This window comes from Pelecanus crispus, chromosome 3 (genome assembly GCF_030463565.1).
Source record: "Pelecanus crispus isolate bPelCri1 chromosome 3, bPelCri1.pri, whole genome shotgun sequence".
In the NCBI taxonomy this organism is placed as follows: Eukaryota; Metazoa; Chordata; class Aves; order Pelecaniformes; family Pelecanidae; genus Pelecanus; species Pelecanus crispus.
Window position 1 is genome coordinate 521,373 of NC_134645.1, and position 13,059 is coordinate 534,431.

General features: G+C 40.6%; 1 protein-coding gene across 1 annotated transcript in view; it reads left to right on the top strand.

Annotated features, from left to right (window-relative positions):
* CFAP61 (cilia and flagella associated protein 61) overlaps positions 1 to 13,059 on the top strand; it is a 111,456-nt gene that overhangs the window by 42,775 nt on the left and 55,622 nt on the right. The window contains exon 16 of the mRNA XM_075706732.1: positions 11,404 to 11,531. Coding sequence (XP_075562847.1) covers positions 11,404 to 11,531 — 128 coding nt within the window. The remainder of the gene's footprint in view (positions 1 to 11,403; positions 11,532 to 13,059) is intronic.

Below are 13,059 nucleotides of genomic sequence, written 5' to 3' on the forward strand. Positions count from 1 at the left end.
AAGCTGGAGTCAGATGCTCAGCCCAGCTTTGTGTTCTCTGAGCTAGACTTTAAAGGTGTTCAAGAGTTGAGTGTTGCCAAGGTGGCTGGACAGATGTCCAAGAAATTACTCGGGGCAAGAATGCCTGTACAGCAGTGAGTTCTGTACTCCTTCAGTGGCCATGATTTCATTTCTGTGTGCTTAAACAGTGTGCTTCCTCAGCAGTCCTTTAGTTAAAAAAAAAATAACTTTCGTGTTATATCCTTTAATCTGCTATTGGAGATTATATATTTTCCTCAAGAAACTTAGTTGAAAGTTGGTTTACCTGACTGAAGAGCACATAGAGGACCTTGTCAGGACAAATACTGTTTTGAATCCGAGGACCTCATGTACATGGAATTCAGTAATGCAGTGCATGAAAATGTGCCAGCTTTTGTTCTGAGCAGTGGCATCAGCTTTGGGAGGCGGTATCCTTCTGCTCCTTCATACTTGCATTGCTTTACAGGTTATGTGAATTGAACTATTGTCACTAGAATGGTAAAGTCTGCTTAACTCATATGTAACAAGTTAGTCTTACTAATAGTGTTAGCCTTTTTTCTGCAAAAGGGGATTTTTCCTTTACCATTTTGAGCAAAACTTTCAGTGTCGTCTTTTCACCTCAAAGTAGTCATGGAGCTTTTCTCTGTCACATTATCAGTGGTGTGTACTGTTTTGCAGACAGGTAGCCTGTGGACTCCATGACTCTATAGACCATCTAGAGGGGGTTTGCAAAACCGAGAAGCTAAGAAAAGCAGGCCTGTGGTCCACATTCTTCCATTGTCTGCATGTAGTTCTGCACTACCACATGAAACCATTTGGGGTCAGAACATGAGAAAAGGCTGAAATGAAAATTTGGCCTCCTGTTTGTAGTCTGGGAAAAATGGAAGCTTAACCACAGAAGAAATGGTAAACGTTAATGTAAGATTCAAGAAGAAATTGGAATACAAGGCACTGCTAACTTAATAATAGTTTTCAGTGCCAGTATGCATGTATTTTTGTGTGTTTACTTGATTCCATGCTGATGCTTATGGCAAGTTCTATGAATAAATGGCTGAACGCAGTTTAAAATAATTTAAAAAAAAAAGTTAAATGAGAGAAAATACTTAAGACTTTAAAATACTTTAAAATATTTTTAAAGAATACATTGTCGTTTTTAGAGTAATCTTAATGCCTTCTTCCATTGAGATGCAAGTTCATACATACTCTTTTTATTGCAGAAGATACTCAAAGGGGTTGCAAGTGTAAGTACTGTCCTGGACTATTCTCTATTAAATGAGCTTTTTTATGTCCGTTGTAAAGTTACAGGACTTTAAAATAGAAGAAAGTAAGAAAGTAGGTCCTGTATGCTTGCCATGGTTTTTAAAAAAAAAAAAAAAAAGTTAGCTATCAGGTAAAACTGAAAACAAATCTAAAACGTTTTCAAGCTTGACAGAAACTTTCACTTTTGGGGCAGCTTGTTTAAAAAGGAAAATAAAACATATATATGAGTGTTTGCATAGGAAACACTTCTCTAGATGTTAGTGTCTCCCCCAGCAAACTCTTGAGGCATTTCACTCTCTGTAGATTCTGCTTCCTTATGCTCAGGCCACCTAATCAGAAGTTGCCCTAACTCTTTATTTGTATGTTAGTGTCTCTGTGTAGTTGGGACACATCTGACTACACCTTCCTCAATACTTCTTACTGGAAAAAATTGAACAAGATCTTGAATGTTTTGATCAGCAGCCCAGACTGAGCATAATCCATTACCTTGACCTGTCAAGGAAGAGGAACAGAAAGGACTCAGAACTGATATACTGTTAGTTAACACCTTGCTGTCACGGTGGAGGAAAGCAGAGGAAAAGGAAAGGACGTTTGCAACACATGGCTACAAGTCCCACCTAGGCTAGAGAGTGCAGCTAGAACAACTTAGCTCAGCTGCGTTTAAAAGGTAATAAAAACAAGGAGTTAAAATAAGCAGATTTTAAAACATGGGGGGAAAGACTGTGTACAACAGAACAATCTGTTCTGAACAAGCAAAGCTCTTTGCTTCTAACTGAACAGTTGAAAGAAATTGAGGGAGCAAGGCATTTTCTGCCTTATGCATCCAAAGAGAAATGTCAAGAAGGTGGACAGGTACAGGCACGAGTACAATAAAGCAACAAAGGCTTTGCTTTGGAGTGCGTGCCCACCTGAAGTGTAAATGTGTGCAGGAGCGCATCTCAGTGCAGCTCATGGAGCTGCAGTTACCGGGAAGTATCCATTCCCCATCGGGGTCGGTATGCATTACCGCAGAAATAGTTAGCCACGCTTGTGTAGATGCCTTCTCTCTAACTGTACTCCATAATAAAAGTTGAAAGTGCACTGAACTACTAAGAGTGGTGAAGAAAAGCTGTTGGTGCTATTTTACTGTATAGCTGTCTGCCTTACAGCACAGTGTATTCTCTTTGTAGAAAATCTTAGTGATAGGAGGTTTCACTCTGGCTCAGTTCCAGTTCTGTGTGAATTCAGTTGAGGCTCAGGAATGTACTGAAAGTGGCTAAAATGCAAAAGGTTTTTGATGGATTTTTTTTTTCAAATCATTAAGCCTTTACTAAGATAAGAGAATAAATATAGTAAAGAGAGCCTACGTAGGATGGGCAAGAGAATTCCCTACTTTTTAAATATCGATTCATGTATCGAAGTTAAACCAGAAGCATTCCTATGTGTTATAATTTGTGTGTGAACACATTGGTATTACAAACAAAGGCTTGGTGTGTGTAGTTTTCATTTAACCAGGAAAGTAGTATTAATTTTTAAAGAAGTAACTGTTGCTTAAGATGCTATTGTGTTTGAGTAATGAATTTTTAATGTTTTTGTAGTATGTGCATGGATTAAAATCCATTATTTATTGTACCTTCACTTGGTTGGTAAAGGTGATGATTTTATAGCGCCAGTAGTCATGCAAACACAGTCATTCTGAACTGATGGCTGATAATAAATTTCCTTACTGTAAATGTCAGTGGGTTTTGTGTGTTGCTGCCATTACATCTTGTTTGGAAGGCTGAATATTACACAATTATGGGAGGCACCAGATGGCATCATTAACAGAAATGCTCTGAATGTTTACCACTTATGTGCATGTGTGAAATTAAAAGTAAGATGACCTATCTTTATTTTGAAAGCATGGTGTCAGTACTATACAGGTGTTAATGACATTTGCAGCAAACTAAAATAGTCATTTCTGCTTAAAAACAGGTCAGACTTGTTTTAAAGCTTTTGCAAAGCATTTTGTAGATTGACTTTGGAAGTAGCATAATTCCAGCTTGTAAGGAGGGCATAGATATTTTTTCCACAGAAAGGTAATGTTCGCTATTACAAAATGGAGAACCACAGCTGCTGCCACTAAAGTATGACTCTGTAGTAAGCTGCAAATCAATCTCCGCTTGTATCCTAGTACTGTTATTTAGTTACCTTGTGTTCATTTTTTTCACTATGAAATGTGGTGATGTTTTTTACATTTGATTTTTTAAGGCTTTTAATTTTATGCATCTCTTAAATTTTTCAATTAATTCAGTACATTTAGAAAATGCTAACTTTGTTGCCATGAGTCTGTATGCAGAGTAGGCACAGTGGACAGAGATGCTTCGGTCTTCTCCCTTTCCAGAGCGTACACAATCCTGTCTTGATGTGGGTATTGGGGTAGCTGTGATGCATTGTGGTGGTGTCTTCTCCCAAAAGAAGTCCTCGGAGGCAAACCTTCCTGAGCCAGCCCGTGCTGAGAGATATTTTTCCAGTTAAGTCTCATCAGGGATGTTCAGGTTTTTTCATAGTGTCTTTTGGAGCTGGACCAGAGAGGTGAAGCAGGACTTGCTTAAAATCAAAGCTTAAGGAAGTCCTTTCATTCATTGTAGAAGAATATTTAGTGTCTGGAAATGCTAGTGGTATTTTCAGTTACATATAATTTTGCTGTTTATAGGCAATTCCTAATTTTATTTTGTTTTGTTTATTCTGCATGAAGGCAGTATAATCAATGTGTCCTCTGATGGCAGAACAACTCTGTAAAATAAACCTGAGCAGTTAAGGAGATGTTGTTTAAGTTAATGATGGTCTTTGGCTGGCTGCTCAGACTCTGGCCCTAGTGCAGGAAAGTGTTTTCCATATCCATTTACATTCAGAGCCAATTAGAATAAATGAGTATTTTCCCATTAATTTTTAATGGCTTTGGTTCAGAGTGTTAGATCCCGACTTCTCTTGTGAAATTGTCAGTAAAGAAGGAGTTTTGATTTAAATTATGTAATTTGGAGTCTACTTACTTACCTAGTTGGAATGACTTCATAGCATGTTAATAATTATGCCACTAAAAGCAGGATTTAAAGAATTCTCTGTCAGCCTGGATACTTGGGAAGCATCTGCATGCTCTTTCGACCCTCCAGGCTCCAGCCTTCTCCGTGCAGGAGTGCACAGCGCCATGACTGATTTTTGGCACAGAGCAGTGACAGGGACCAAGCTTGCAGGCACGTGCTTGCTGGACCTGGAATTGGGACCTTCTCTCTCTGCCTTCTGGAAGTGCATGGTAAAGGGTATGCTCAGACATTGAGGGTTGCGTGACTAACAGTGAAAGCTAGGTTGGCTATTCAAATAGCGTTGTTTGGATGTCTTGGAAATTTGTTCAAATAACCTGTTTAAAGATGAGTAACCAAAATTAATTGTATAAATTATGTGTTCGGTACAAGCTATTAGTCTTGGTAGTCTTCAGCTTCTAAATTGGCATATTTTTTTTCATGTTATTCAATTAGCTTTTTATGGCAGTCTTAGTAGGCTGAAGCATCTGTCTGCTTTAAAGGTATGGGTTACAATCCTTTTCCAGGGTTGCGGTTTCCTGAGTGCGATGAGGCAGGAGCTCCTGGGTGCCCAGTTTCCAGGGCATTTTTCCACCCGTTGAATTGTTGGTGCAATCACCAGCGAACCTGAAGGAGGTTTGGCTTTCCTGCAGTTTTGCCTGGAGAAGCTGAAACGCTAAATTGTAGAAATACAGAAACTGTAGCTGTCATTCCTTGCCAAGAAGGCAAGACGACTGTTAACCTGTCACAGATGAATGGCATTCTCTGGGAGAAGGCATGTCGTTGAGAGGAGCTGGCAGTACTTATGCTGCCGGTATGTGGAGAAGCAGGGCTGCGTAGTGAGAGCAGACCTGTTACCTCCATCAGGAAGCACAGAGGGGCTGCAGGGAAAAGGCAAATGGAAGTTTGCTTCCTCGAACTGCCCAGCCCCTGCGCTGTGGAGCCTTGTTGCTGGGTAATCACCAATGCCATGGAGCGTGGCACAAAAATGTACACTAGGGTGCTGCTGGTCCTCGCTGCAACTGCCAGGAGCAGCGAGAGTGCCAGAGAGGTACCCCGGCAGAATGGTTTCCATGACGGCTTTCCCAAGGCACCTCTGCCTCTCTAGAGCAGACCCGTCCCACGTGGGCAGGCACCAAGCGGCACAGGCGGCGAGGGCTCAGCGCCATCCCTGTCCTCCACAGCAGGGCTGGGTCTGCAGCCGCCCGCTTGCGGCCCGGCATCGCGTGCCTGCCTGCGTCGCGCTCCCTGGGAGCGGTTCGGCGCAGGATGGTGCTGCCTGAGCAGCCATTCTCAGCGGCACCGTGGTGGTGGGGAGCCGGGCGCTGCTGCCAGGGCATGGCGTCCACCGGAGGAACGCGGCAGGCAGCGCTCTGTGGACATGCAGAGTGGTCACCGGCTTGGAAGGATTCAGTCCAGCGTTCGACGCGTAGTGCATCAATCGCGCTTCCACTGCGGGGGGGAAATGCTGTCAATCAAAAGTACTGTCTGCCAGGCTGCTCTCAGCACAGTGAACCTTTATGGCCGCCGGGTTTGTGTGCAAGGTGGAGATGCACCAGGTGCGCTGGTCATTCTTGTCGTCAGATGACTGAGTGATGGCTGGTGGTAGCATTTGCAGTGAGACTTCGGGATCAGCTAACACTGCTGGTGAGCAGTGTGGATGTTGGTTTATCCACCTCTACAGATCGGCTCAGTGTCCATTCCAGTTGCTATTTCCAGAGGCTAATGCAAGCTGCTAGCTTTTTTCCTTGCTGGGTTGTGTCTGTGCAAACTGCGCACAGTCGAGGTGTTCTCAGAGGAGTCCTTTACCCAGTGACTGGCCGTACGTGTTTCCCTGTTGTACAGACTTTGAGCTTATGGAGGTTGGTCCTTTGCAAGGACTTCTGGAGAGCTGGACAGTGAGACAATCTTTTGGCATTGCATTGATAGACACTGTATGATTATTTCAAGCTCCAGTTTTGCTGCCGTGCCTTTGGGCGCCGCCAGATCACCTCTGGGAGTCAATCAGTCTAGCTGCTTGATGTCAAGTGTAATAGGCCTATGATGGTTTATGTAAATTTGACATACGGAATTGAGGGAGAGCCATCCAGCCCAACCCCTCCTCTATTTTCTTCCACATTTATGCTGTGAGTCCAGCTGGATAATACCTGGAAGGTATTTCAGGCTGAAGTTCTAGATATTGCTACATTTCTGTATGTTTTTTTGAATCTTAACCAAAAAAAGAATTCTGCTTACTACCCGCTTTCCACTCCCTCCAAGAATACCTTGTGGGGTGGAAATTGGTTATGAATATACAGACTGTTTTTCCAGATGCTGAAGATCAGCATTTACCCCTATGAAGATTGGTGTAGTAAGGCTGACTTCATTCATAAAGGCCTTTGAGGTCTATGGATGAAAAATATTATATAAAGACTAGGTATTAGCTGAGCAAACCGGTTTTATAGAGCCACAGTTACTAAAGAAGGGTTCTTTGACAAAGATGACAAAATTCAGGCTGTGGTCTTCGTCACAGTTGCACTTCTTTTTCCTTTTCCTTCTGCTTCTGGTGTTTGTGTAAATCTGTGAATGCTTGGAAACAGCTTTTGAAAACATGTTTACAGATATTCCTAATGAGACTTTTTGGAATGTAGTTGGTAATTTAGAAGAAAAAAAAAATAATGCAGGCTGAAAAAGCATGCCTTTTCCAATAATTTTTGTTCATATCTCCTTGGTAAACATTGGTATTTTTTTTCTTTTTTTCTTGTGATTCAAATGGAGCTTGAAATTAAAATAGCTCTGTTTGTTCACCGTCTTGTTTGCTTGACAGTATCGCTGACCTCAGCACTAATCTAGGAACAGGTTTGTTAATCATTTTTACTCCTGATCTTTTTTACAGTAAGAGTTCAAATTATGTAGATCCTGTACAGCAGTAACTATCACTCAAGTTTCTCGGTAACAAATGCTAAATTAAAACAAAAGCATCCCAGACAGGCGTAGAATTCCCCCACGACAGGGCTGGGAAGGTCCCTCCAGGTGGTTCCCTGTCACTTCCTGTAGTAATGAGGGATCTGTGAAGATGCTGAGTACATAACAAAGGAGCCAATCCCATGTTTATCTTGCAGTACCCTGAGCGGCCCTTCTGAATTCAGGAGCACTTCAACATACTTAAAATTTAGCAAATGCTTAAGCGTGTTTAGCTGTATAAGGCCCAAGTCCTCAGTGTGTAATAAAATCAAGTCTAAATTCTGCTGCCTTATGGAGTCTTTGCATGAAGAGATCCAGCAATGAGTGTAACAGCTCTTCGACGCACTGCCGATGTTTTGCTAGGATGTATTTACCGATACCCAGTTCAGAACATCGCACTGCTCCTCTTCTGTCAAAGTTGAAATCCTCTGTCCAGCTTGGTTTTTCATTTTTGTGTGCTCAGTTCCTGTTTTTTCTGTTCAAACGAAGGTAACATTTGCTATAAAACCAGACCTATTGTAGAACAATAACAATAAATATTTTTAGCAATCCTACCAATAGTCCAGGGTCCAATGTTTACAAACAGACCTAAAAGGAGCTACAGAATATTCTCCATCTGAGAGTTTGTACCACCAATGTATATTGTCGAGTAAAGGTACAAGAAATACATTCCCAGGCAATATGCAAACTGAGTGGCTACGCAGATGGGAGATCGGGGCACGCACAATGAGGGTGTGATGCTTTACCTGATTTGAAAGTGCAAAGGCAAAAATGTATACAAACGCGTTTGCTGAAACCAGCTAATTATTTCATGTATCTTTTTCCATTGGTTACATAGGGTGGAAGGATATGTGAATTTTTAATGCTGTAAATTCATCCCACTCTGGCACACATCGTGCTGTGAGACGGTAAGTGAAAGACGTGATTTACACGCCGGGTTTGAGTTTTCAGTGGAGTATTCCGAGATAAGCATTTTTAATGGAGGTCACGTTTGAAGGCCTCTAAGTGGATGGCACTGGCTGTCCCCATGAAAAAAAAAATCCCCCGTGGCTTAATGCAGAAAGGCCGCCTTTGCCAGGAGTGGGGTTTGGAGGCGAGCGTGGGCCTCTGCCCTCCCAGGTGGAAGCACCGTGACAGGTGGTGCAGTGGCAGAGGCTGTCAGATACCGGAGGGGAACGGCGGGGAAATAATCTTTTTGATAATCAAAGAAAATACTTTTTTCTGAGCTGCGTATGCCTTTTCTAACAATGGCAATTATTGCTTTTGCCTTCTATTAGTTAATGATTGCTGTTTTATTTAATAAATTGGATACAAAATAAACAAGTTAGAGTTTGCTATTGACCTATCAATTATGATGTCTGATTACTCCTCTGGGGAACATATGTAGTCATTTGTCCTGACATTTTGTTAAAATAAGGTGGTATTATGGGACCAATCCACCTAATTCCTTACTCCCTGGGGCCATTTAGTGTACTTAGCTGTTAGAAAGGTGATTTCTGAAGCATGACAGCTGTTGGTGTTGGGGCCATTGTGTGGTGAACAAAACCGGTTATATTCTACTCATATGCTGCCTTTGTATCATTGATACAGAAGCCATTTCATAAATTAGATACAACTCTTCCCTCGGAAATTGTATTACTGCTTTGTATTTCATTGTTGGAGTACATTTAAAAAAAAAAAAAAAAAAACACACCAAACAACACAGCACTGCAGTAGAAGATGTTTGAACTTGGCATTGCTGTAAGGTCTATTGGGTTTATCCTATTAGCTGCTGACATTCCTGTCTAGTTATTTTGGTTGATTAGGTACATTACAAGTAGTTTTTGTTTGTGTTCTTGTTACCATTTTATTAATTTAGTTAAAAGCCACATTTCAGCAAAAACATCACTAATAATTTTTCTTCCAGAAGGCATTGCTTTTCTGGAAAGTTGCAACTCTGTGTGCAGCAAAAACAAAACAAAAAAAAGTGCCTGTCAGAGTTCTTGTCTGTAGAGTTCACAAACCCAAGGAATTTATCTGAATACTGAGATTAGGGCCTTAAGCACAATATCCTGAACACCTATTTGTGGTACTGTATCCAAGGGTCAGCACTTGGAGAACAATGTCAAACGTCTTAGTCGGGGCGTAGCCATTTAATATGTTATAAAAAGCGTAGTCCAAGTTTTATTTTAAGCAGTGGGGCATGCCTTTAATAATTGGCATCGGTTCTTCTCATTTCTTAAAATCTCTTCTGGTGATGCACGTTTTCAATGAAATGTGAAAGGTTTTTTCAGTTTCTGAAATGTGGAAGTGTTATATGTTCATTTATGATCACACCCCTTTTTGCTGGGAAGTCCTGCTGTGAGAAGTGTTTAACCATGTTAAAAAGCACTGGCTTTGGATTAGATTTAGGCTTGTTCGTAGAGGCTCGTGGATGACTTCTGTAACAACAGTTTGGGCAGCGGTACAGTCGTTCTGTGGCTCGTTCCTTGGTGCAGGGCTGCCTGCGAGACTGCGGGCATGTGCTAGGTTTCACACATTTGACCTCATTAAGCAGCCACCGTGGGCTAGTATATTTTTTTAAGACATCTTCTGGAATTTTCTTAGTGAAGTCCTGTCCCTGAGATGAATCTGGCTCACCACTGGATGTCATCATTGCACTGTGATGAACTGCAACCGGAAGAACATTTATCTGGCAGTAAAAAATCACGTTGCCTGACCAAAGACGACATTTAATTTTGTCGCATTTTAAATTTCTTGCTATACGGTGACGGCAGTTTGCAAGTAATTGGTCCACAATCCTTAAGGTGTAGGACAGCACTCTAGTGTGTTATACAGACAATTGTGCACCTTCTGTAGTGAGGCTGTGCTGAAATCTCAGCTGTGGGTCTCCACCATTGCGAAGACATGGTATAAAAGATCTCTTGGGGATCTGAATGTGCCATGCACTTCTTGAGAAGGCCAGTGTCATTACCATAGCTTTAAAATAAAATACTTATTCTTCGTATATTGAGTTACTCTGTCAACTAATATATAGAGAATATATTTCTACTGTAATTTCATAGGAGGAATTTAGAGGACTTAATTTTATTAGCCCCCTCTCTCCTATTCGTTACAGAGGAAAACCTGTTAGAAGTCTTAGATTGCTTCCTGCCTAAGTGACACAGCAGAAATATATAGAAGTCTGACAAATAATAAAAGTAGCTCCATTTTCTATTGTCTCTTCAGTGCATTTATGAATCTGCAATTATGCATTCTGTGAAATGTGAATGTATACAACCCAAAGCAGTTGCAAAGTCTGTTGTACTACTGCAAGGTGGAAAGTATTTCCCTGTTTTTCATCAGAAATTTGAAAACTAAATACAGTTCAGGGCATAAAAAAGTTGTCAAATGCAATATTATCTCTTGACCCTTTCTTGCATATTTGTTTTGAGAATCTCTCTTAGCTATTGAGAGACACAAATTAAAAAATATGGAGTTTATTGTCTTAACCAGTGTATGCATTAAGAAGAATGGAAACTGAGAAGCTAGCAATTAAAAACTTTATAGTAAGATTTTTGGCCAGAGTATTGATCTTAGTGTCATTGAGATACTAGTTTACTCATTTGACAGCCTGGCTTTCAGTGTAGCTGCTCTGTATTTAAGAAAAGAGAAGGTTAATTCTATCATTTTGGAAGAGAGTTTTCAATTAAACACACAAAGACACTCAAGATTTAAGTTCCTAAATAATTTACAAGTAAAACCGTTTCCATAAATAAAACAGCAAGGTAAAAACTGCTCTAGAAGGTATAAAAATGGCCTTAATGTTATGTAAATATATGTTCCCCAGGTGTTAGCTAAATAGCAGTAAATTATAGAAGGGGCAATGTTTTCTCCTCTCTTACAAGGACTCCATAGCATCTTTTCCAGAAGCCAGACCATTAAGGTCTGCTAATTTTCTGTGACTTATTAAACATGCACATATTTCAGCATTTTAGTACCATTTGTCTACTGTGTTATCTTGTGCTGTGCACAGAAAAATCATAGTATTAGTCATGTCAGTGAGCCATAATAAGTTTTGTATGAATACGGGGTAATGCATTACTGATGGTTTAATGAATTCTTAGCAGACTTTTGCTGGTTTTTTTAATGCATTTCTGTGTCATTTTACATATTTTTTTTACAGTTGAGTTATTCTCTGAACCACATAAATCGAAAGCTGGTCCTGGAATCTAAAGCGTCTATCAACACTAGAATTGTGGTGGTTGGTGCATCCGATGTTGGAATCTCTTTTCTGGAAACGCTCATTTTTTGGTATGTTTTTAACTTGATTTCTTTTACTGAGAAGCACGTTACCTTTTGTTTGAAGGGGCTTGCTTCCTCCACTTAGAAGCATGCTTTGAGTCTGTACTCAGGTACTAGATGTTAAAGGTCTGAGTGTCTGCGGACGTAAAGAGATAGGTGCTTGCATCCCGGCTGACTCTGGAACTCAAAAGTGCTGAAAAAGTTGCTCGTAGATCCTCAAGGGGAAGGCACACTGGAAATGAGAATTCCACATACTTAAAATCTCTTTCTTACACAAAAATCCTATAAGTGGAGGTTAAGTCTATAGCCCTTCATGTGTGCTCCCAAGCAGCATCGATCTTTAAAGCTAGTTGTGCCCAGTGGGACCACAAATCACTGTCTGAATCCCTCCCTTCTCTTACCTCCTTGTGATGCTGTGTTTTCAGAGCTGTGCAGAAATGTACAACACAAGCTTCTTGAATTGTAATCTCACTGGGATTCTTTTGATTCTGGTAGCACCTTTTGATACCTTTGATTCTGATGCGGCTTTTGATGTTTGTGATTGTTCATGAACCAAAAAACCTGTCATTTCTGGCCCTTCTGCCGTTTTTGCTGTGGACCCTAGAGTGGTTGTGGGAAAGGTCTAGCAGAGGACACTGCTGTCCAGCAGCCATAGCCTGCTCGGTGGCCCACCAAGAACACAGGCCATTGGCATACATTAAAGAATTTTTCAGCAGTAAAACTGCAAATTGAATTGCTGTGATTATCTTGAGTTACCCGAACTGGAGTAAATAAACTGTATAAACTTGTTGAGAAGGGGAATAAATGTATGCAATTATTTTTATACATTTCACCGTGTAAGCCAGAGTAAACTTGTATACAAGCTCTGCTGTTTTACAGACTTCCCGAAGTTAGGACAGGAGTGGTCTGTCTCTGATACCTTGCTGCTTGCATCTTCTATGCCAGTAGCCCCTCCATACCAGTTTTAGGGGGTTCTCAGGAAGTTAGACTGTGTATGTCACAGTGCAATTCCTTTTATGTAATTGTCGTTTTCCTCATAGACTAAACGTATGTACTAGAAATGTCTTGAAAGACTTGCAGGAATGAATATAAAATTCAAATTCTGTATGCGATTGTTTCAACAAAACGTTTGTTGCAAAAACTAAGGGAGGCTGGCATTTTTATGGTTGGCAGAGAACTGAAAATTTTGCCTATTTTTTTCAGTTAAGCCAAGAGTTTGTATTTCTACAAAAAAAATCAATGACATCAGAAAATATCAATATGGCAAGAGAAGAAAATGAAGTGCTTTATAGATGTTGTTATATTGCTGGAGCAGTGAAAAAAAAAAAAAGACAAACCACCAACCTGCTGCTTGCTCTTTTTTCTTAGTTCCTGACTTCCTGTAGAGCATCACCTTTTAGGGTAGAATAATTTTCCTCTCATCCTGCTATTCTCGGCACCTTTTAGGCTTTCAGTTGCCCTCAAAATTCAGTAAAAATGTACTTTAGAGCTATTAGCCACTTTCTTGTTATTCATCCTGTGCCGTTTATTACTATGC